Source organism: Aspergillus alliaceus (genome assembly GCF_009176365.1).
Source record: "Aspergillus alliaceus strain CBS 536.65 unplaced genomic scaffold BDW43scaffold_7, whole genome shotgun sequence".
NCBI lineage: Eukaryota > Fungi > Ascomycota > Eurotiomycetes > Eurotiales > Aspergillaceae > Aspergillus > Aspergillus alliaceus.
This window is the reverse complement of record NW_022474690.1, coordinates 208558-232053: the sequence shown is the minus strand read 5'-3', so window position 1 is coordinate 232053 and position 23496 is coordinate 208558. Positions and strand designations below refer to the sequence as shown.

At 47.6% G+C, this 23496-nt stretch overlaps 7 protein-coding genes across 7 annotated transcripts; 3 read left to right on the top strand and 4 right to left on the bottom strand.

Annotated features, from left to right (window-relative positions):
- Window positions 1-357: 357 nt before the first annotated feature.
- On the bottom strand, window positions 358-4543 carry BDW43DRAFT_297824 (proteasome regulatory particle lid subunit RPN3; the record flags this gene model as incomplete). Its single annotated transcript, XM_032044457.1, has 5 exons — window positions 358-519; window positions 586-1769; window positions 2525-2621; window positions 2700-3988; window positions 4054-4543. The coding sequence occupies 5 exons, from the start codon at window positions 4541-4543 to the stop codon at window positions 358-360; spliced, it is 3222 nt and encodes a 1073-aa protein (XP_031903617.1).
- A 424-nt stretch (window positions 4544-4967) lies between these two features.
- On the top strand, window positions 4968-6365 carry BDW43DRAFT_224767 (uncharacterized protein). The gene is made up of 4 exons (XM_032039442.1): window positions 4968-4985; window positions 5044-5220; window positions 5273-5638; window positions 5700-6365. Exons 2-4 carry the CDS (start codon window positions 5156-5158, stop codon window positions 6010-6012), a joined length of 744 nt encoding a protein of 247 aa, XP_031903616.1. The 5' UTR covers window positions 4968-4985; window positions 5044-5155; the 3' UTR covers window positions 6013-6365.
- A 666-nt stretch (window positions 6366-7031) lies between these two features.
- Window positions 7032-9388, top strand: BDW43DRAFT_224677 (putative transcription initiation factor TFIID subunit 12). Its single transcript, XM_032039441.1, has 2 exons — window positions 7032-8862; window positions 8938-9388. The coding sequence occupies exons 1-2, from the start codon at window positions 7297-7299 to the stop codon at window positions 9190-9192; spliced, it is 1821 nt and encodes a 606-aa protein (XP_031903615.1). The 5' UTR covers window positions 7032-7296; the 3' UTR covers window positions 9193-9388.
- A 1172-nt stretch (window positions 9389-10560) lies between these two features.
- Window positions 10561-13377, bottom strand: BDW43DRAFT_224652 (1-phosphatidylinositol-4-phosphate 5-kinase). The gene is made up of 4 exons (XM_032039440.1): window positions 12144-13377; window positions 11108-12068; window positions 10908-11048; window positions 10561-10832 (listed from the first exon to the last, which is right to left on the bottom strand). Exons 1-4 carry the CDS (start codon window positions 13268-13270, stop codon window positions 10572-10574), a joined length of 2490 nt encoding a protein of 829 aa, XP_031903614.1. The 5' UTR covers window positions 13271-13377; the 3' UTR covers window positions 10561-10571.
- A 4796-nt stretch (window positions 13378-18173) lies between these two features.
- BDW43DRAFT_307798 (histone H1/H5 family protein) lies at window positions 18174-19379 on the bottom strand (the record flags this gene model as incomplete). Its single annotated transcript, XM_032046325.1, has 7 exons — window positions 18174-18290; window positions 18342-18521; window positions 18577-18635; window positions 18782-18912; window positions 19017-19039; window positions 19192-19217; window positions 19313-19379. 7 exons carry the CDS (start codon window positions 19377-19379, stop codon window positions 18174-18176), a joined length of 603 nt encoding a protein of 200 aa, XP_031903613.1.
- A 156-nt stretch (window positions 19380-19535) lies between these two features.
- BDW43DRAFT_265980 (uncharacterized protein) lies at window positions 19536-20305 on the top strand. Its single transcript, XM_032040827.1, has one exon. It carries the CDS (start codon window positions 19860-19862, stop codon window positions 20022-20024), a length of 165 nt encoding a protein of 54 aa, XP_031903612.1. The 5' UTR covers window positions 19536-19859; the 3' UTR covers window positions 20025-20305.
- Window positions 20306-21375: 1070 nt separating this feature from the next.
- fen1 (multifunctional nuclease RAD27) lies at window positions 21376-23434 on the bottom strand. The gene is made up of 5 exons (XM_032040826.1): window positions 23350-23434; window positions 23198-23283; window positions 23120-23124; window positions 22498-23059; window positions 21376-22435 (listed from the first exon to the last, which is right to left on the bottom strand). Exons 1-5 carry the CDS (start codon window positions 23360-23362, stop codon window positions 21914-21916), a joined length of 1188 nt encoding a protein of 395 aa, XP_031903611.1. The 5' UTR covers window positions 23363-23434; the 3' UTR covers window positions 21376-21913.
- Window positions 23435-23496: the final 62 nt, after the last annotated feature.

The window sequence follows — 23496 nt, the reverse complement described above, 5'->3', positions numbered from 1 at the left end:
CAATAATCTGCTGCAATTCTCTTTATAAGAATCTAGATCTATTTACACACTCATACATTCGAAAAAAAAAAAAAAAAAAAAAAATAGGCCGCGTTCCAGGAGTACACAATATGTGCATACAGTTGTCAAGTCGATAAGCCAAGCACATATGTTCTCAACGCGACATATATTGAAAAGAACACCCAAACAGACAAATAGTGTAGAAGTAATTTTAGTGATACATAAACATATACAAGGTCACTATAGGAAGTCCTGCCCCATATAACCATTGGGAACCGGTTGCGCAACAATACCTGGGCATCAACCAACCATGATATCCACCGCTGGAGATTATAGATGGATGTCTTGCACATGCCCCTACTTCCTCCGGTTCATTGTCTTTTCACACATTTGCATAAGACCATCCTTGGCTTCACTGTCGGGGAAGTCGCCAATGGCGGCCTTGGCCTTATCAGCATACTCCTGGGCCAAAAGACGAGTCTTTTCAACACCGTTACTCTGATAAACGAGTTCACGGGCCTATATGTCAATAACAGTCAGTCACACGGCCCCATTACTCGCTCATTCAATTTGCAAATCACATACCCTGTGCACATCGCCTTCCTTACTGAATTTCCGGCCAACCAACGGTCCTAGCTCAGAGTTCTCCTTCCAAGCAAACAGGAGCGGAGCAGTTGCCAAACCCAGTTCCAAATCCGCCCCTGATGGCTTACCCAATTCCGCGTCACTGACGGAATAATCCAGCATGTCGTCCACCAACTGAAATGCCAGTCCCAGGTTGCGTCCGTAGGAATACGCAGCCTCGACCACCTCGGGGGTGCTGTCGCCAAGTAAGGCAGCCGCACGACAGGATTTACTAATCAAGCTAGCAGTCTTCAGGTACGTTTTCTGCAGGTAATAGGAGATGGTTTCATCCGTGAAGACAGGGTTCTTCTCATCGGAGGCGGTGTTCTTCAATTGCATAAACTCTCCTTCCACCAGATTGGCAATGACGGTCGCCAGCAGCTCAACGACTTCAGGGTCCCTCAGGCGCGCCAGAGCAACGGATGCACGTCCCAGGAGAAAATCACCCGCCAGCACAGCCATCTTATTTCCGAATTGAAGGTTAGCAGAGCTAGATGACCGGCGAGTGATAGCATTATCGATAACATCATCGTGCAATAGCGATGCGGTGTGAATTAGTTCTGTGATTTCGGCAAGCCGTCGTTGAGTAGGCAGGATATTTTCGTCACCGGTAAAGTCATATTTAGCTTCTGCGGAAGGAGATGCGAGTGGCTCGAGGTCAGGATTGCTATCCACAAGTACCGATGGAGAGCTAATAGGATCATTCACAGTATAAGATGGGGTAGAGCTCGGCCGACCGTGCCGAGGAGTTAATGCAGTTGCTTTAGACATAAGCAAAACTAGAAGCGGGCGCATGTGCTTACCCTCGCTCCTTGTGTAATATTTGGCCACCCTATCCAACGTAGGGTGGCCTGATCCCAGCAATTGGCGAATATTCTTCGTCAAGAACTTGAGCTCCTTACCCACGATTCTTAAGGGGTCGACTGAGATCCCCGGAGGAGCTTTTGGAAGTCCTTTGAAGAGAGTCTGGGCAGCGGTGACGGCGGCGCCAAACGGAGAAACGGATTTCCGACGGGTGGGATGATATGCTCGCCTTTGCGAATTTGCTTGAATGGAGATGAGATCATTGCGGAGGCATTGCCAACATATTGACGTCGAGGGCACTCGTGATGAGAGGACGAGACCAGCGGCCAGAACTGCTCGAGCTTTCATGCTCAGCAGGCGCTAATTGACCAAAAGTAATGAATGAAAGATAAATTAAGCAATATAAATATAGTACAGGTGAGGAACGGAAAGAGGAAAGAATGTAGGTCGAGGGACGTTGCAGCTTTTTTGGGAACGTAGTTGAGGAAATCCGCAAATATTAGCTGGCCGGAAGATTTTAGTTGAGAGAGCTTGCCGACGGAGTTTGGCTCGGGCCGGGACGGATCGCTGAAAGCAACTTTCACGCAATTTCAATATAAAACCCTAGATAAATAACAGCGCGGTATACACATCCGCATCTTGGTCTGACGGCATTTTCCTGTGCCGACAGATATAAAAAGAAAAGAAGAGAGCAAACAAAAAAAAAAGGTAGAGACCGTAAAAAGGTGTAGAGGAAGCCTTCGTCTAGAATATGAACGGAAATTACAGAGGGACCAAGGCTCTCATGCCCAGCAGGACCGTAAGGGACGAGCTGATCGGACAACATCTACAAGGCAAACATGCCCTATTGCACAAATGAATGATTTGGTACGATATAGGGAACAGGGCACATCACGCCGGCAAAGCCTAATCCTGCACATTCCCCTCATACGCACCCGAAACAACAGATTCGCAGATAAAAGCACAAAAACGGAACGATCCTCGGCCGTCTGGCCGCAGCCCAACATATGGCAGGATTAGAAATCACCGTATGATAAGTTTTGTGACCATTAAATAGCGTCAAAGTCGGCGCCAGCATCTTCATCATCCATATCACCGTCCTGGATCTCCTTGGCCAATTCCCGTTCGCGTTCCCGAGCCTCTTGTGCACTCTTCAGTTCCAAGCGGTGCTGGTTCATGGGGAATCTCATAGCCTAGAAGTATTTAAAGTTATTAGTCTCCCAACCTACACCGCTGTGCAAGGTAGAGCAATGGGGTGGAGTGTAACTCACCTTAACACTTTCATCATGAAGACTCAAACACGCTCTAATGCGCTCGTGGAATACCTCGCCAGGCTCTCTAGTTGCATATATATCTCCAACTTCCTTACTCTTCATGAATCCTCGTTCATGGTCCAAAGTGGCCTCGATCACACCGTCCCGGATTGCCTTAGCAACGATGTACTCTGCTGACTCTTCACTATCCAAGCCAAGGCGGAGGCAAATATCCCGCAGAGAAATGCGAGAATAGGAGAGCGACATCATCCGGATACCGGTCTTGATAACGTTTTGCCTCAAGCGCAAGATGAGAGTGTACGTGCCATCCTTGCGAAATGTTGTGCTGTGTGTATTTACAATGCCCAAAAAGCCGTCTAGGTCACCTACACCCACAGCTTGGACGAGCAAGAAGTAAGGGTGCATGGCACGTTCCAGAGCAGGCTGGCGGAAGATTGCACGGTCAGGGATGTCTCCCATGAGGAGCTCTACGACCACGAGTAACTTGTGAGAAGCTTGATAGAACCCACGCGCACTATGGCTTGAGGGTGACTTCCGGGTAGCGCCAATCAGGTGTCCGTGGGCATCAGTGTATTGTAATTGGATAGCCCGGATACGGCCCAAGTAATACAAGTACCGGGCAATCTGATTGTTCGATGCGGACTGAGGGAAACGATTGTGGGAGATAAGCAAATCCGCCTGGGAGATATGAGACGTGGACAAGTAGTTGCGCAGTAGCAGGGTCATGACGGTGGCTTGGGTGTCAACGTCTTTGCGAAGCACAGCTGTCCTGAGAGCTGCAAGCAACGGCTGACGGATTGTCGTAACCGTGGCAGTGGGGGACGGGGGAAGAGGCGCAATTTGCTCGAAGAAGAGGGAATAATAAAAATACACACGAGCTGCGAGAGAGTCAAGAGTACGGCGGTTAATAGACCGCAGGCGCTCGATCAAGCTAGTTGAAAACTCAGCGCCTCGCTGAGTCTCCTTCTGGTCGTAAAGATAGATCTGGACGAGTATGGACAAATAAGCATCGATCTCTGGTAAAATTTCTTTGGGATTGGACTTGGTTTTCTCCGATTCGACGTCCATCTTTACCACACTCTCAAATGCACCAGTTTCACCGATAGCTTCAAGTAAGAAGGATGCCGCGGGGCTTGATGGGGGATAAGTTTCGACAATGACCTCTGCCAGCACATCAGATGCAATATGTTTGCGCATTGAGGATATCGACCGCAAGACACGGAGGGTGAATCTGGGGTCGAAATGGGCGACGGCTCGCTCGAGCAGGGTAAAGTTGGTCTTGATGTCTGAATCCAATAAAGGGGTGGCCTCATTAGCAAGCTCCCAGGACACACCATACAAAGACACCAACCTTGGATGGCCTTGGCTCTGGGACCAACCTCAGGCTCAGGCTTCTCATCGCCCTCCGCACCTTCCATTGCGACATCACCTTCCTGGTCCTGACCTTTATCGCCGGATAACCTCGAACCCTTGGTAGGGGGCACTACAACAGTCATCTTCTCGTCACCTTTCCGGTCCTGACTGGCGTTGAATGAGGATGTAGGCGCACCTGCCGTATCCTCTCCCATCTCAACATCCTCAGAGCCATTCACACCGTTCTCCATTGGCTCCGAGCCGTTGGTGTGCGGCTGATCCCGCTGTTCACCCATACCGGAATTCGAAGTGTTATTGGACGAAGCAGCTTTCGTGCTTTTAGCCTTGTTGGCAGCCGCGCGGGTAGGCGCAACCTTGTCTTTGTTGGAGCTTGAGTTCTGAGAAGTAGAGTGTGTCTTGTCACCGTTAGCAGATGAGGAGCTATCCGACTTGCTGTTCGATCTCAAGGAACGCCTCTCGGCCGGCATCTTTTCGGTTCCCAACTGGAAGCTCAGCTGAGCAATGAGGACCGCGGTACCGGAAGCAGAAGAAGGGGTGTGGTGAAGAGGATGGAAATCAGGTCGGAGAGACACTGAAAATGACTTGGAGAAAATAAAAAAACAGGGGTAACGAGCAGGAGAATGGTGAACAATGAGGATGATGGGGGAAGATGGCCGTTAGGGGGAAGAAGGTTGATGAGGTGGTTGATGTGATGTCAAGGGTTTGGGCGACAGCGAGAGAACAACCGGGGCTTAGTCAGTGTATAAATCAGCAGCTTACCTCAAAGTAAACAGGTCACCTGCACGAGGTGCAGGTTCGCCTCACTATCTGCTATTAACGATTGTCAGATGATACTCAAGTAACGATGATTTGAGATTTTAAAAAATAAAGAAACAAATACGAAAAAAAATCCCTAGTTACTGGAGACTGGTGAGATTCTTCCTCCCTATGGGTTCCGCTGTAGCTGGGTTGCCACTCAATTCCGTAGCTGTCGCCTGAGGCACCTAAGATTGGCAGCTCCTCTTGGCAACCACATTTGGTATCGGTGTTTACTTCTACCTGGGACATGACTCTACGGTAACACCAGGAATACAGTCGCCATGTCGTTGCTTGATAGTCATTTGGAGCAGATTATGCTCTCTTCCAATGCCATTGCTGAGCTGCCGTTTGTCACTTCTTGTCAAAGACTCAAAAAAGTTGCTAATCAATCCCCTCAGTTTTCCCCCTCCACGGATCTTCACAAACGCTCTTTTAGGCCCCCACGACATTACCGCTCTTATCCGCGACACGGAGACACATGAACGGGCTTTATTTCAAACCGATCCTTCAGTGAGGTCAATCAAATATTCACAGCGACGGTCAAACCGGCGAGGAACGGGATTCCCATCGGAGGCGGAGGGGGAGTCGATGGCCAGTCGAATCTATGCAGCCAGGAATAATAGAAACCATTCAGCCGTGGCAAAAGTACTAGGATCAGATATGATGGAGGAAATCAAACGATCAGCTGGCACATCAACCAGGGGGCGCGGTGAAGTCAACGTCAACATTCTTCTGAAAGGCGCGGAGATCCTTTGTAACGTCTAGTAAGCAACCGTAGCTTCGCTCTTCGGGCTTATGACTGACATTTGCTAACCTTTTGCAAAGTCCAGTCTCAGGGGCGCAGGAAAAGATTGCGAGTCTCCGTTATCGCTATCAGCTGATAACAGACTCAATTCTTGATCTAGAAGACCGGGTGGCGACAAATACTGCAGAATTAGAGAAAATCAGCCACTCATACGAAGACGACGATAACAATGACGAAGCTACAGGTAGGCTGCAACTAGATGATGCGGGCAGTGTGACCGATGCCGATATTGAGCGGGAAATGGAAGAAATCAGAGAGCTAGAGAAAAGAAGACGAACCTTAGAGGCCCGCGTCAGTGGTATAGAGAGAGACTTGGGTGGCTTGATAGGATGATTTGCTCTTTATGCTCTGGCCTTATGGCTTAGATAACACGCAAGAGGGGTGTAGTACCAGGCTAGTCCAACCGTTGACCAGTTCTCCTACGAGCTGCAGATGCCTGCGGTGAATCACCCTACAACAGCCATTTCTCGAACCCGTGCGATATAGGCTTCACATGTTACAGAGTGGGTTTCACGGTCGAGAAGTGGCACTTTAATCTAGTGAAGATGCCACGGACGAATTCTTCTCCTACCTTCACATGCTTCAGCTAACTTGGGGATCTGATTGCTGCGCTAGTTTATCAGGATCGGCCGTATAGGAAATGTGCCCTCAATTATATTCATTTACTGAGATCTCTGTACATTTCTCGATGTCATGAACTAACTAATACAACTCACAGCAAGTCTACGAGGCTGCAGAGATGCTTTGATACGCCCCTGTGACTTCTAATGACTCTTGCATATCGAAACTAATATAATGATTTAACTTATGGTGGGCCAATCATTTAATAGACCTGTACTTTTTCTTAATTTTAACATTTTTCTTTTTCTTTCCTTTTCTTTTTGGCTAGGTTTATGGTACTATGCTCTCTAACTAAAGATGTTGAACTGTTTGAGTTGCTTGTCAGTCACCGACTCTTAAGGTCATGGTCTTATAGTAGATAATAGATGTGTGCTACTTTGCTGGAGCCCTCTTTATCTATTAGTATAGTACATGGTTTTAATGATACAAAACTGAGATTTCTACGTCTTCTACGTCTGGGGTTTGACATTCATTTTGTGTAAACGACCATACTGTTACTACTAGGAATCGTGATAGTGTGACTCTGAATATCCACTCAGTGTTGAGCAGTAAGGGTATACTTATAGATACATTTAAAAAAGAAAAGAAAGAGAGAGAGAGAGAGAGAAAACCAAAAATTCCATCCTAATGCTAAAGTAGGCCTTCTAAAAGTCACTGGACCAAGATTACCGTTTTCGGACCACCACGGGTTTGCCAAGACCGTGAGGCTCCAAACTCTCCGCCATCATCAACTTGAATCCAATTCCTCCGTTGAAACCCATTTCTCCTGGAGGGGACGGTGGTATTCGCTGTCAACTATCTGTTCTTGTACGGAACTGCCATCTACTCTTGTCCTGTCACTCGAGTGGGCCTCATCCACATTCCCTTAACGCTCCGTCGCACGGATTCCACCCCGTCATTCCCTTGTTCTCCGGGCTACATCTACCGTCGGCCCACTGGTATCTATAGTAACCCATAAGTTCACTTCCGCCTTGTGTCAAACGTCTTCTCGAGGAGATGGACGGCTCACAGGTCCCTGCGGCTCAGCCCATGGTTACCCAGCATTCGAATCTGATCCGGACCGACCAGGTCCAAAAGCTCCCTCATCTCAACGAGCAACAGAAAAGTCAGCACACCCAGCTAGTGCGCAACTTTTGGGAGGTCCTCAACAATCGCGACCCCCAGAGTGCAGAATACCAACATGCACACACGAGACTCACCCAGATCTCGCAAAATTTGATGAAGGGCATGCGGGCATTCCAACAAAATCGCCAGCTCCAGCAACAACAGCTTCAGGGCCAGCCGGTTCAGTCAGGTCAGTCAGGTCAGCGGCCACAGTCCGTCAACCCTCAAACTTTCAATCAGCTGCTACCTCAGATCCAACAGAAAGTCAATAGTCTGCAGTTCTCTCTCCCTCCCAATATCAGCCAGGAACAAGCACAGTCATGGCTTCCAGAGGCCAGGCTACGGTACGGCATTGCGCTACAGAAGCAAGAGATTGGAAGGGCGCGCATAGCGGAGCTACGTCAACAGTTCGGGCAACGCCAAACTGCCGGAAATATGACACAGGAGGAGCTACAGGAGTTCAAAAACAGGCAGCTTGCGGCGGAAAAGCTTTTCCGGGAAGGGGGTGACTTTTTAGCCAAGTTCAAAGAGCAACAAGAGACCTTCAAAGCTCAGCAACAGAGAACAGGCGTACAGGCCGTTACAGGCCAACCACAAGGTGCTACTGTCACACCAGCTCCCACTGTCCCGGCCGGTGCTGATGGTCGCCCCGCAAACACGCCCGTGTCAATGCATCCTGGACAGGCCCCAACGCCCGCCCCTCATACTATCACCTCAGCGGTAAGTGCCGCGCGGAGCCAAGCTGGGCAGACAGCCATGTCACCATCAGTTTCCCAACAAGGCCAAGTACCGGTTGCACAGGCGGCCCCGGTTGCCACCCCTGTTGCACCTGCCGCACCTCAAGCTGTTCCTCCTCAAGCACAGTCGCAGCCGCAGCCGCAGCCACAGCAGCATCCACAACCGCCACCACAAGTCCAGTCCCAGCCAGGAGCGCCTGGCTCACAGGTTACCTTTACCCAAGTACCTAACTTGGACGGCTCTACACCCACGCCTACTACCGCCCAGCCAGTGAGCGTACAAGGTCCCCCACGTCCTTTGTCCCAGCAAGCTGCTATGGCTCAAGCTGCTCAGAACTATACGAACAACAACGCGAACAGCAACATGGGCCAGCAACAAAACATGCCACAGCCTGCAGCAAACTCGCATGCACATCCCCAAGGCTACATTCCCAACAGAGCCTCTGAGAATTCGGCGCGAAACATCAATATGGCCATTCCAAAGACCCTGAATGTCCCTACTCCGGAACCAGTCACGATGGCACCAGCGCGGCCAACCTTATCGGGTGGCCCCAGCCACGGTGCTATGGGTATGATGGGTCAACCTGCAATCCAAAAGCACCCTGGGTACGTCCTTGAAGGTGAAGGCCAGCGAGTCCTGAGCAAGAAGATGCTTGACATATTGGTTCGTCAGGTTACTGGAGGAGGAGAGGGAGAGGGACTTACGCCAGATGCTGAAGAGGTATGCTGCTCCACCTACCTTGCCATCTTCACATCCTGCCCATCCTTTCGATGGGAATCGTCTAACATTGACCAGTTCATCCTCCAAATGGCCGATGACTTCGTTGACGACGTGATTACTGCTGCCTGCCGTCTCGCCAAACTACGTCCATCATCTACGCTTGAAATTCGGGATATTCAGCTCGTTCTCGAACGTAACTACAACATGCGCATCTCCGGATTCTCTACCGATGATCTTCGCACCGTCAAGAAGCCTCAGGCCACACAAGGCTGGACTCAGAAGATGTCAGCCATTCAAGCCGCTAAGGTGACGCAAGGGAAAGCTGAATGATTCTTCTGCTTACCGCCTATTTCCCAGACGCTTCTTTTCCCTAATGTTCTAAGAGATTGTCTTAACAACACTGTTCTAGCCTGATTCCCCCAACCTTTTTAATTTATGGCTTTGTTGGTTGGCGTCACTGGGTGGCTTTTTCATCACTTTCGTGCCTTTGTTCTTTTTTTTTTCTGTCCTGTTCCTGAAATATTCTGGCTGCACTGAATTGGCATGCACAATGGCGTTTCTCATGGATGTTTCTCGAGTAACGAATGATATACCTACTTTGGGAAAGTTGGATGAATTTAAGATAAAGGTTCGAAAAGATACTTGAGTTGAGATATAAAAAACTTCAGGCACGAAGCTATTTGGTACATTTTCAATAATCGAAGGCCAGGATTCGGTTGGGAATGCATGATGTAGCTATATCCATCCTTGAATGCAGACTTGAACTTCTACCAAGTATACTTACGTTCAGAAATTGTGGCTTTACTGAAACAAGGGCAGATTGGTATCAATTCTCTAGGTATAGCGCCTACTGTGCGTCTTCTATCAATCTAACATCAAAAGAACTCAGAAAAACACAGGATTAAACCGCTCAGACCAGCTCATGCAAAATTAAACGCATTCGGTTCTCCCATCCATGTATACAAAAGACGGTAATGATTATCAATCGGGACAATGGCACGCGGATCGAAATGGCAAAGGAGAGAAAGGTGGTGGGGTAAGAAAGGAGATAAGAAAAGATTAACAAAAGAGAGGACAGAGTCGAGAGACCGACTTTGCTTCGAACAAAGGAGAAATTGATACAAGGAATATAATAGAGCAAAGACAAAGCCAGAACCAGTCCAGTCAGCGCAGACCAGATGTCAACGCTCACAGGACGCAAATTCTTGAGTCGCTCTCACAGAAAGCAACAAGGATAGAAACACAAATAGACAAAAAGAAATATAATTGAAGATATAAGGAGAGGGATGTAAGTAGGAGGTTCAAAGATGGGATACATGATCAAATATCGCTTGCCATGCTGTTTAAAAGAAGGAACGGTTCTAAAATTAGGACCAAGTTGGTAATTACTCAAAACGAAAGCTGGGAGGAAATTGAATGGACAGGAGGAAATGTCCAATGAAGACAGCCACAGAGGCCCGAGAGCGAAAGAAACTCACATCAATCGTGGTAACATGACCAGTATCACAAGAGTGGTTTCTGAACGGTTGAAGGGAGGCAGATGGAAAGCGAAATGCGTTGCGCAGGCAGGAAAGAGAGAACCCCACGGCGCCAAAATACGACAAATAAAAGCGTTATCAGCTGCAAATAAGGGTATCACGAGAGTCGACCAAGGTTCATTGCCCGAGTCTGGAAGTGCGGTTCGCTAGAAGGAAGCAGGGGTGGGCGTCTCAAGCGACCGCTGTTCTTTTACCCTCAGGTCGTAAATAGCCTTGGCTTGGCAGTGGTGGCAGTTTCTTCTCTGAAGCTAGCGGAGCGCCGTGTCGGCTATGTTGACTCTGCCCACCAACACTGCTAGCCTCGCCAGCCTCGTCTACGATAGGTAGGGTCGAGGTTGGACCAGCTCCGGTGGTATCGGACGGATCCCGAACTGTCGATAACGTCCGAGGGTGCGTTAATGAAACGTCCTTGGCCGCTTCTTTCTCCGCCGCCTGCATTGTCCGCTCAACGGAAGGAGTACGTTCAGCAGATGTTCTGCCCAGTTGTCGAGATTCGCGACAACGTACCGCTTCCTCCTTCGACATAGTGATGCCCTTTATGAAATTCACAAACCGATCACCATAACCCTCGGGGGGGACCGGTGAGATCTGATTCCGATCATGGGACAGACCCTTGAAGAAATGTTCCAACCTTTTCACCATGCCATACTTATTCCAAGTCAGCTTTTCATTGGATAACTGATACATTGTGTCGGACATTGACTCACGTGGGTTAAACAATCGATAATCCCGAGGTAATAAATCTCCTCCCCGGGTTGGCCATTCTCATGAGTGGCTCTGAACCCCCCATCGTCGGAATAGAAAACGTGGAACTTTCTTTCATCGAGAATTTCTTCAGGCATTTTTGCGGCTGCTTGGTCTAGAGGCACTGGGCGTTCACGTTTGAGGGACATGCGTAGCTCACGGGCCTTGCGCTCATTTTCCAATTTCGACGGTGTGCGCATGAGCATGTTCGGGCTCGCTTCTTCTTCTCGATCGCCACCGGGCTGGAAAACTTGCAGGGTCCTGTCACGAAGCTTCTCCTCGTTTCCCCTCTCCCGATCATGAATGCCCACTAATAGGGAGTAGTCCATGATCTTGAGCCGCTTCAATAATTCAACATCTCGCTGGAGCTGCGCTAGGAAAAACTCCCGTTTGGATGGTCCACATTCGATATGACGATCTCTTCGGACCCAGTTCAAGTCCTTCAAAGTGGCTCGTGGATTCTTTTCAAGATCTTCTTCACGTAAGTCGCGACCGATAGTTGAGCCCTTCAAGTCGAAGGTCTGGTGGATATCCCGATGAGGCGGGAAGAGGTTATTCATGACCACAAAATGAATCTTGCGACCATACGCCATCTTGACACGATGAAGGCCATAGAACTGCGAGATCAATGTGTTTGGATTCTGCTCGACGTGTTTATAATACTCTGGGAGAATCTTGCGTAACAACTTGTGCTCGGAGTGGTGTATCGTTTTGATGATGTATTTATAGTCTCTCGAGAAGTAAAAGAAGCTGCCACTTTTACCAGGCGAGCCCAATTCCGAGAGGATATACTTGCTTGTAAGAGACATTAGGTAGTCGGCAGGATCAATTCTGAACTTCGTCCGCAGGCGTCGGAAGACCCAAGGTGCATAGTCCTTAAATTTGAAATCGTATTTGGCGGAGGGCGTTAACTCATTACCAGTTCTATCCACAATCTAGTGTAAGCGAAGGAACAAAACAGCATTGGAACAGGAGTAGGGGTGGTTAATTGAGGCATACATGTCAAAAGAAAACTTATGTTTGGCCTCAAAGTCGGCAGGGGTCAATTCCCGATCCATCTTCGCATTGATCCTCGAGACGGTGAACCGAATCCCTGTGAGCATGTTGTAGGCCGTAACCCAGTTCACGTGGTTTTGATCGACCTTTGTTCCCACAATGACACGATCCTCATCGTCGTCATCCCGACGCCTCCTTTTTGAAGCTCTCCGTTGTTTGATGGCCTCTGCCCATCGGGCTGCATCTTCATCAGGGTTAGCATCGTCGAGTAAGGTATCCGAGCGATTGGTCTTGCTGGCCCGACGGCCCAGACTGAAAGAAGTACGACGGATTCCTCCTGTTGGAGACAATCGGCCACTGCTATAAGCGGCATCCTCGGAATTATCACGACTGCTTCGACGGCCGCTTGTATTCCTTGGAACTTGCAGTGTATGTCGATGTCGAAGACCGGAGTTTGCCGGCTCTGGTTGTTCGGTGGTAGAGGGAACTGGGGGGGAAGAGTATCGGTGGGGGCTTTTCTGCGAAGGGGATAATCGACCTGGATCTGGAGAGAGTCGTCCGGCGTCATTAGGCTGCGAGGTTGATTGCCATGTTTCTGAAACGTTGCCTGTCGATTCTGAGGAAACCAGTCCGTCGGTAGAGGGTCGGGCATGTTCCCCATTCACCATGGGTTTCCCATTTAGCGATCGTGGGTTGACTGACGTGCCGTTAGGCAGCTGGCTGGCTATTGACGCGGTCGCTGAACCGGCTCCAGCACCTGCATCAGTGGAATTCCGCACGAAATCCTGTTCCTGCGTCATGGAAGACCGTCCACCATCCCGAAGGTCTCGGGTCGAACCATGTCCGAATGAGTGCATGCTCCCATCTTTCGAGTGCGACAGATCCCGGTTGTATGAACTGGCGCTTGATCGAGCCCCATTCAGAGAATATACGCTACCATTCGCGAGCGGTTGGCGGTCGTTTGGGGGCGTGTCGAGGTGATTGTCGCCATTGGGCCAGTTTGTCCACAGAAAAGTGTTACCCACCGGGCTTTTATCGTGCGGTTTTCCCGGCGGCGAGTCAAAAGAACGAGGGTGAGAAGCCGTGGTGGTGGCTGTCTGATAAGAACTGTCGTTAGAAAATGATGGCATGGTCGCTAGGTTTCGATTTCGGCGCGGAGTAGAGGCGCCAAACAGTATGTATTGTACACAAAGGAGGGGATAGAACGGTGACGTGAGATCTGCGCGGGCGTATGAAGCTTAGCGAACAGCCAGCGTGGACTGGGGTAGACTATTCCTCTGGCCAGCGACGGGAGGGAAGATAGCGAGGAAAGGAAGGGGGGTGACGAGTAGCAGCGACAGAACAATGGCAGGAGTCGAGCTGAAGCAGCCAGCCGGGGAGGGCGTGGCATCAAATTTAGCGACGGATTGGCATGTTCATCAAAAGAAAGAGAGAAAAAAATGGCGAAGGATATGTCGACAGATACCAGCACAGGCAAACGTGTTCGAGTTTAAGGCGACTAATGAGTGCGGGAAGGAGAAGCGGGGGGAAAGACGCAGGAAGGAGACTAGTTTGATTAAAGGGAGAATTAGAGAAAGAGGGAAAAGGAAGAAGAGCAAGTGAGTGAAAGTAGGCACAAGTCGATGTTATGGGATGGTTGGTTGGAAGAGGAACAAGATTATGAGACAGAGACGGACAGCGGGAGAGCGAAATACTGCCTGCCTGTATTATAATTAGTAGTACTAGTAGTAGTAGTAGTAGTATTATTATTATGGGAAGGGGAGAACGACTTGGTACTACAGTACTGGAGTATGGTTTGGTACTGTAATTTGGGGTCTGGGCAAAGGAAGGGGAGAAAAGAAAAAAAAAAAGAGGGTGCCTGAAGAAGGGATGGTATTATTACACACGGTGTACTCTGTATGTTTGAGGCCGTACTGTACCTGATGTTGAAGGAAGTAATGGTAAATGAGGGGCATGTCTACTTGCAGTATCCAAGAAGTCTGGAAATGGATGGATGACAGAAAGGGAGACAAGACCGCTTCCTTCTTTCTTTCCTTTTCGATCAATCTTTCCAAATAGTGTTGTACATACACTGGTTTGCTTTATAACATAAGATTGACCACCGACACAAATAAAAGGCAGGTTGGTGGGTCTTAAGAGAACAAGGACGCTGATGGACCCATCTGTGTCAGTCATTGCAGGATGGCTCCACTCTTCAGCTTGAACTAGTACTGGTTAATAGTACAGAATTGAGTGATTACGGACCTTCAGAAGACCGGGGAGGACATGCTGTATATAATCAATCATACTCCGTGGGTACCGATAGTGATGAGTTTCAATACTTATAGTATAGAGCACCGGCTGTATCATTCCAAGATATGATATGGGTTATTGTTAAATTAGCCACAGATCTCATCTAGGAGAACTCAAGGATATCTAATTCTCTACAATCATTAGTTGTATTAAATACGTACACATATATACAATACTACTAGTAAGGCAAAATTTGAGGTCATATGACACCATTTCAAACGTCGTGTGTACGTACATTTAAATATACATACATACACACACACACACATTATATATGTATATAATATATGCTATATATACAATAGAAGTAAAGAGTTACTGCCTGTTTAATGGCTATCGAGGTCTGAAATGGACGGAAGCTCTATACATATCCTAAAGAACACATAAGACCTATTGATCAAGTTGTATGGTGTATAGCAAACCGCCAAGATACTAGGTATGTGCATGCACTAGCAGTCTTTGCCCAAGTTACATACATGCTCAGGTATGTTGAGTATGTAACGTTAGTATGGTGGGTCACCGGACTGCGTAGAAATAGGATAAATTCCGTGCCATTATCATCTAGGGATATCTAATAGACCGTGACCATCACCATTAATTAATTCTTTATATATGTCTATATAGCAATATGGCTCCTTCTACACCCTCTCATTTCCAGCTAACTAAAGATGAGCGCCTGCAAATCTTGACTCTGTGTCACGGTGTGGCCTCTGGGTGCATTCAGAAGCGTAACCGCTGCGTTATCAGCAAAAGACTAGGATACAAATCCAAAGGCTTTGTACTGCACTCACATATATAAGCATGTTCAGGATTCAGGCAGGCAGGTAGGTGGCCCGCAGGTACACCGTGACATAGAGATTTCTATACGTCAGGTCTAATTAGCCTGCCAGGCTGGCCACCCTACCCACTCTAAAAGACCTGGTCGATCATTAGTAATGAAAAATAAGAAAATTGACTATCTTCTTAGATTTGTCGCCTTATCAAGGTATATAAGATACCTAACTTATAGAGAATTAGCTCTTATATCTTGATCTAGGCTATTCTTAATGGACAATTGTTACAGGCTCTTGTCTAGCGTGCCTTATCAGAAAAGCGGAAGCAATGGGCAGAAAGGCGTTGGTTCAGTTTGTCTGAATGTAGAACCGGGGTTACCATAAGGAGGCCAATTACGGAGTACAATAGATATCACGTGGCATTGTACATGGTCGGGTATATGGGTTAGACTACAGTATATGGTATATGGCATATACCATGGGATACAGATCGGTATAGGACCAAGGGATATATAAGGACACTCATTTCAAGGACACTCATTTCATGTACTCAGTTAGTTCCTCGTGATCAATATCAATTGTTACTAGAGTTACCTTTAGTATCAAGACCAGCATCAACTCGTTCGTACTCTCCTAACTATCGTGTATACGTACTTAATAGGTCTGGCCTTTGGACTAGAGCTATTCACGGATTAGTTATCGCATCTTCGATCGGACCTCGGATTACGTCACCCTCACGGCCTTACGGCACCTCGTTACTGGATCTCAGTGGATTCTGACATTCAGGTTTGACCGTCGCTACACAAGCGCAGCTAACTCTAGCCCGAATACCCAGGCGTAACAGCAATCCGATCAGCCTTACTTTCTAGAGACTATCGAAGATATATTGCTCGAAGGGAACTATCACTATTCCTTAAGAATAAATAGAAATAACTTCTCTGAGTACAAGAGCACCCTAACTGGACTTCTAGTCAATGGGAAGCTATACTATGGTCTGATGAAACGGGTAAATCTAGGGTCGTCATACACATACGTGGGTTACTCGCCGAAAGACTATATTATTAAACGGCACCCACATAAGATAGGATAGATAATTTAGGCTTATTTTATGGAACTACTAAAAGCCCTGTAGTACTCTAGGAGAAGAAATAGAGTACAATAAATACTCAAAGCTGTATTCAATATGTGAAGGCTTTGACAGTTACTAGATTCTCTGAGCTCTGATTGGTTGGTTACGGGACGCGTGTTAGTATACACCACCTGTGGTACTTCTTTCCTCCCACGTTCAGTGTTCTAGATTTTAGCTACCAATATCATGTTTTTTGAGCTTCGTATCACAATATACAGTTCCTCTTATAATAGAGCATATCTATCACTATCCTCATCTTCAACTAATACAGGATGGTGCTCTAGGCCATAGTGCATAATCTACTATTCTAGTACTTGAGAGGGGTGGAGTCTATATAATTAGATAGCGATCTTTCTCTCTCGATCTTAATCTAATTGAAATAGGGTGGACTTGGATAGAGAACTATATTCAGGCAAATCTCCCTAAACATATAACACTATCAGAGTTAAGGATAGCCCTTAGAGAGGCTTAGATACTATTCCAGCTAGTTTTCTGCAAGATCTACTGAAATCTATGCCTGAAAGTTGCGGTGCAGTTATTGAGGCAGGATGTGGTCATACTAAATATTATGCGTGGATATATTAGATAGGCCGTGTATATAGCCCGGTAATTCATCTTTAGCTGAAGAAATGATTTCCAGTGGAGCTTACTCGCATTATCCAGGTCTGTAAGTTGCATACTATTACTATTATGGAATTTATGGATGAAACTAGACCAAAGTCTCAGACAGAAGCCTACTCTGTAGATACTTTTCACTACCTTTTCTTCTTCTTCTCCTTTTTCCTGTGTTTTGAAGCTACGATGAGCATTCTATTACACAAATTACGCCATATAAGCCTATAGACTTTACTCCTAATCCTACCGCGGCGGATGCTGTGCTAATGATCGATCGTGCCAACGTCACACCCAAACGTCCTGCCTTATCCTGACGCAATGAGCCCCTTGAGCGCGTTATCATTGTAACTTCCCGATCTGATGAACATTCTTACATGCGCTTGTAATGGGTAAGTAGCTTATGCCTCGGCAAGAAGCTGGTTTTGTCTCCGACGGCTCCTAGAATATTTCTGTAAGTAAGGTGCTTACATTGGTGATTCCTTGGATACAAACTACTGCACACTGAGTGGGTAGTTTTCACCAATCTCCTTGCTATTTTTGGAATCGACCCAAGCAGTGGGCCTGCCTCCACGGAAGCAGCATCCAACATCCATCCAGATTGCATAGGAACAAATATGCATCATTATACTATGTATGTATACTTGTAGTATAGTAGAGACCGATTAATTGTAAGCAGCATGGACCCATTGACTAACCTAAGTCCCGCGTTTATTCTAGTGACGGCTTTCTCCGCTCCCATAGGTAGTACGCATTTGTGTACTTTGCTCCTAGCATAGCTGTCAGGGTCAAGAGGTAATTTCGGTATATACTACCTCTAGCTATTCTTCAACCAAAAACCGAGCTGATCGGCCTCTACAACCATACATCGGAGCTAAAAGGAACCTCATTGAAGAAGCATGGCTATCAATTCCATTCCACGTAGCACCGTCAGTAGACGCGTGCAGTAAATAAATATCAAGCAGGAAAAGAAAAAAAAAGAAACGTTTCCCGTATCCACCACAAGACGCCAGCCCTACCTATAACGAAAGAATAAACGATCAACATATCCCAGAAGCAGTCACCGCATCGACAAAAAATAAGACATGAAAAGCAAAAAAGAAATTACAACCGAAGAAAGAAGGGATACAGCCCAAAAAAAGATACAGCCCGAAGCCCACGTCAAGACAACCAAATCAAAAACAAAATCAACTAGTCGCTCAAAAAATCTCCCGCGCTAGATTTGTTTTAGGCCTTCTTGGTCGACTTCTTGGTAACCTTTTCTGCAGGTTTGGCCGTTGTCTTGGTCACACGACCGGACTTCGTCTTGCCGATGACCTTGGGCTGGTCAACAACGGCAGGAGCCTGCTTCGAGGTTAGTATGCAATACAGAGGGTTGCCGACGGTGTTGCGTACAGTAGTAGACGCCTTGCGAGGCTTAGCGGTGTTCGCCTTGGGTCTACCAACAGGCCGCTTGGTAGTAGTGCCAGCCTTCTTGGCGGTAGTCTTAGGCTTTTCGGCTTTTTCGACTTTCTCGGCCTTCTTAGTACCAGTGGTGGTAGTAGTAGCCTTCTTAGGCTTAGCGGCGGTGGTCTTCTGATCATCATATTAATGTTGACTTCTGGGCAAGAAGAAGTCATAGAGTACTTACCTTGGCAGCAGGCTTTGCAGCAGCTTCCTTCTTGGCGAGCTTCACGGGTCCAGAGGGACCTTGGATAAGACGCGTCAGCCCACGTCCCATCAAAACAAATGATACGCGACGATCATAGACCGTGGCGTGCACACAATAGCGTGCCTAGTTAGGTGGCCACAGAGCAAATGGGTCTCAAATGCGCGCGAGATAAAGTGAGACTTACCCTTAGGCTGGGTGAATTCACCCTTCTCAACGCCGGCCTTGATCGCCTTGTTGAACTGGCTATCGAAGGCATTGGTGGATGCAGGAGCAATCTTGTTGTTTGCCAGAACATATTTCTTGATGGACTGGCGGCTGCCATGGGGGAAGAACAAGTTAGCCTAGGGACGCCTTCTGGGGTTGCCACGTCGCAGAGGGACAGGACCCTGCGCGGGGCGACGAGAACAAAATTAACATACCTGCTACCATTGCGCTCTTTCAGCTATAGAAAGGGATGTTAGCGATCAACTTATACATAAAAAACCGACGTGACGTAGGGATAGTCAAGGACCATGTAGACGTGTCACGGTCGGAGAAGTTGGGACCCAACGCCCGTCAATCCAAGGCGCCTCGGCAACATCGTGATTAACTCACATTCAGGATAGCATCCTTAATCATATCTATATCAAAAGAATCAGCAGTCATTCGCGACAAATACGATACTAAGATCTTCCCAGCGCGATGTTGTGGTGACGAAAGATCAGTGAAATCATACCACGATAGGAGGCGTGAGTCGAGCCAGTCTTCTTGGCTGTGCCAGTGGAAGCTTTCTTGGGGGGCATCTTGAGAGTAGGATGTATGACTTGTAATTCAAGTTGAAGTTAGATGAGAGACCGGGGTCTGCAGGGCAGTAATCAAGTTGACAGGTGAAAAGGTGGATTTGGTGGTGGAAACAGAAGAAGAAAAAGCAGTCGACGACGGAAGGGGTGGAAGGCCGCGGGGCATCCGCGCTTTATAGGGCAGCGGGTGTTGACACAAGATCACTCGCAAGCACCTACACGTCAAAGTCCCTCTGCTGTTTCTCCTCTTTTTTTCCACTTATTTTTTTGGGCCTTTTTCTTTGTGCATTTTCTCGGTAGATTATTGGTAGGGCCAAATTCTCAGGTCATCTGTATTATGATACGAGTTTATCCTTAAGGCTATCTTCTGTTAATAAAGTGGATAGGAAGTGCATTTCATCAACTGATCACAGTAGTTTCTCACTCCAACGCGCATCCTCTGCTGTCTTTTTCCCTACGCGTTCTGCCCTCCTTACACCCCTCATGATTCCCCCTTTTCTAAATACTTCTAACCTCAAAAATGCACTCAAGATCAATACAAAAGGTGGGATCAGTGTGGCCTGTCTTTTTTTTTTTTTCTTTTTTGTGGAGTTGACAAGAAGAAGGGAGGAAAAGGAACTCGCCCTCGTCCATATTACCCTATGTTGATATTAGTACTTGTATTATCTTTTCTGAATCCGCTGATAGCACTTCCCACCCCTTTTCTGTTATAAGGATGTAAACATGATATGGTATTGAGTTGGAAAATTCAACCTGGTGGATCATTGTAACTCCTATAATCATAGGTAGCGTTCTCAGTTATACTTATTTTGTTGTTCCATTGAAGTCAATGTCAGAACATAGCGTTCGATCAAGCTCATGGCCTCCTAACAGCGTTGCTGATGACCATATGAATTAAAGCTATACGGGGAGTACCAAGCAGTCTGTCCCTTGCATATCCCATTGTCATTTTTGGGGGGGTGGGGGGAGGAGAACAGAGCTTGTGGAGGTTTCCATTTGGCCGCCTCGTGCCGTTCAAGTCACGAGGAGAGATGATGTATGGATCGCCCGTTTGAGTTTCCCTCTTACTGAACAAGATTCCATTCTTGAAACACCAACGGGTTGTGTCTTTATTGGCCCTTTGGTCGAAGGATATAGATCTCGTCCCATGGTTGGTGCGCCGACGATTGGTTGTAAGGCCTGATCCGTGCGTTGGTCATAGATATATGTATGGTATGAATCATGTGTTTGCACTTTGCCAATACATCTACTGACACCTTCTTGGAATTGGATCGGTACTAGTACTATTGCTTGTGGTGGACCTGTTCCTCAAATATGGTAAAATGAGGGGAATTAGTCTACCTGGCTAAAACCCACTTGTGCTGCAGTGGATGCGCTGTGGATGACCATGGATTATGAATCTAGATACATAGCACATATACCTAAAGAAGATCATTCTCCACTCTGATATCCTTGCTAGATCCTTTCTCATAATCCTCCCAGGGTAGCAGGGTGTATTTCATTTTTCCTTCTAGCACTCGTGGCAAATCATATTGAGTCTGACAACTCATAGCAAGAATCCTCCGGGCTCAGACTCCATGTCATATGTCCCATCCCATTCCAGTATCTGGACACCTCGCGGTAGTGCTCATTGACGGGACACCCAGAGCGACAAATTTATCTCCCGTGTTTCTACAGCACGGATTCATGAGCTCTGCGACTATTCCACTGGTGTTTGATATATTACCGCGGATGTTTCGATGTCATGAAGAGTCGCAATCGTTCGGTAGCCCTATCACCGTGCAACGAATGGCCTATCCGCTTCCGGCCTAATAAGGGTGGTATACCACCACCTACTACTATAATACTATGTTTACTATGCATCCCTCGACTAGAACCTTTTGAGTCTGATTTCTAGGACCACAACGGAGACAATAAACAAACTCCACCGCCTAGAGACTGCTACGCAGCGATAGTGTCCCATAGGCTAGAAATTGTTCCCGTTCCCTCGATGTGGTTAGCGAAATCAACCTCCGTTGTGTTGAGGCCCAATGTTATCCATGTTACAACAACTGGTGACAACGCGTAACGCCACACCACCAACCACCACAAGAAGCGAACCACGAGTCCTTGTAATTCCTAGAGATGAAGAACAGGTGTGCGGATCCGATTAAGTTTTATATACTCCGCTCCCATGCTCCTTCATTTGGGGATCACGAAACATAAGCTTGATCTCACAGTGCGCGTCTCTCGGCGCATGGAGGTTTGATCTTACGGGCTACAATAAACTACTCGGAGTTTAGCATTCGATGGACAAAGGCCTCTACAATCTGCCACCAGGAGAAGATAACATTATGATGTATAAATGATAAATCCACCTACTATATTGATGAAACGCCGTATTTCATAGCCGACAGCGATACTACCGACAACCCAATGAGATTACCTACAACGCCGACGCCATTTTATTGTTTTGCACCCGCCACACGATGCCTTGCCTGTTCAAAGGGCTACCCCCTTCATGCCAAACACTGATCGGACCAAATCATGCCAGTACCTTATCCGGCACCGCGGGGTCTTGCCTTGGCTTCTTTCTTAGCTTTGGCCTCTTCCTTCTTACGCTTCCTTTGCTCCTGAAGTTTCTCGTCATGCTTACGCTTGAGATTTGCCTTCTCCTCATCGGTCCGGGCCACAGGCTTGAAAAACCCTTCCAGACGTGACTGCTGGGCAGTCTTCAAGTTCTTCTGTAGCCGAGCTGCGCCGTTGCGCACCCGGTCTTCGTTGAAACCCTTATCCTTCACCAAGAACTCCACCAAACCCTCGACGTCCGGTGCCTCCCATTTGAAATCACAGTCGGGATGGCTAGCGTCCCTTACGTCTGGATTAAGAAAGAGTTCCCTTGCATCCTGGTACGGCCAGTCTTCTGGGACAACATATTTCTTTTTGGGATCGCTCTCCATATGTTCAACCACCTTCTCGAGGCTTCCAAATTCCCGAATCAGTTTCAAGGCAGTATTTGGCCCAACCTTGGGGATCGGCTCCAAATAGTCGCAGCCGAGTAAGATACAAAGATCAATAAACTATGTCGTAGAGAATGAGCAAAACGAAGTGCTGCGTTAGGATTATGCCTGAGAGATTTTACCTGGTTTCGGTCCATATCGAGTCCCTCCAGCGCGCGGCTAAGATGGATTTCCTGGATGGGTTCTTTCCGCTGTTCGCTGAATGTAAGATGCCTAAGCAGAATGGGTGCTTCGAAGCACAATGTGTCCATGTCCTCGGAAGCGGCAGCGTAGACCTTTCCTGCCCGTGCGAGGACAGCACACTGCGCTTCTGCCTCAGTTGGGGCATCAATGTATGGAATACCCATCAACTTCAACAGCTTCTTACACTCTGCATTGTGATCCCTCGTAACCCGTACTGTACGCCGCGAAAACTTCTCAACGTCCTCCGCTGTGCCAGTTTCCTTAGCCTCCTCATGTGCCTCTGTAGCTTCGGCTTTTCGGGCGGTACGCTTGGCTAGCTCGCCAGACTTGAGCTTTGGCGGGGCTCCATCAAAGACATAAAGGGGTTTGATTCCGTTGTCGACCATGCGCAAAGTGCGGTAGAACATGCCCATCAGATGGGACGTGGTCTCCCCGGTGTCGCTCATGAGTTGTTGGCCCTCTGAGCGTACGGCAATTAGGAAACTGTAGATACTCATGGACCTGTATTATGTTAGCGCCAGGGCTCTGTTTGTTCCATCTACGGCTGATCGAGTTACATACGCATCCTAGAATCCGGAAATCACCCGTAAGTCTAAACAGCGCTCTAGACTATAGCTCAGGAGTAAAGGTATGACATACTATAGCAACCTTTCGGCCGAAGTGGTTCTTTATATCCCCTGCCTTTATTGCATCGGGGGCATTCTCCGCGATCACCTGGTATAGTTCTGCAAGACTCTCAAGTCAGTGCCAGATGACCTTCTACGACAGGAGGTTGGAAAAGTTCGACATACGCTTAATACCCATGATGGCGTCACTGCTGTTGTTGTCAAATAACAATTGAAAGGAAGATTAGTCAAATCCAATCCTTGATTCAAGAAAAATCATAGAAAAGCACGGTGTGAGATGAGCCGCGATCAAACGCGCCAACACGCGACTGA

Coding starts and splice junctions, on each gene's coding strand:
- BDW43DRAFT_224767 (XM_032039442.1), top strand. CDS start 5,156: ATGTCGTTGCTTGATAGTCATTTGGAGCAGATTATGCTCTCTTCCAAT. Junction 5,221..5,272: donor AATGCCATTGCTGAGCTGCC/GTTTGTCACTTC, acceptor CAATCCCCTCAG/TTTTCCCCCTCCACGGATCT. Junction 5,639..5,699: donor GAGATCCTTTGTAACGTCTA/GTAAGCAACCGT, acceptor CCTTTTGCAAAG/TCCAGTCTCAGGGGCGCAGG.
- BDW43DRAFT_224677 (XM_032039441.1), top strand. CDS start 7,297: ATGGACGGCTCACAGGTCCCTGCGGCTCAGCCCATGGTTACCCAGCAT. Junction 8,863..8,937: donor TTACGCCAGATGCTGAAGAG/GTATGCTGCTCC, acceptor AACATTGACCAG/TTCATCCTCCAAATGGCCGA.
- BDW43DRAFT_224652 (XM_032039440.1), bottom strand. CDS start 13,270: ATGCCATCATTTTCTAACGACAGTTCTTATCAGACAGCCACCACCACG. Junction 11,049..11,107: donor TTATCGATTGTTTAACCCAC/GTGAGTCAATGT, acceptor ACTTGGAATAAG/TATGGCATGGTGAAAAGGTT. Junction 10,833..10,907: donor CTATGTCGAAGGAGGAAGCG/GTACGTTGTCGC, acceptor CGGACAATGCAG/GCGGCGGAGAAAGAAGCGGC.
- BDW43DRAFT_265980 (XM_032040827.1), top strand. CDS start 19,860: ATGATTCCCCCTTTTCTAAATACTTCTAACCTCAAAAATGCACTCAAG.
- fen1 (XM_032040826.1), bottom strand. Junction 22,436..22,497: donor TCGATATGGACCGAAACCAG/GTAAAATCTCTC, acceptor TCTACGACATAG/TTTATTGATCTTTGTATCTT.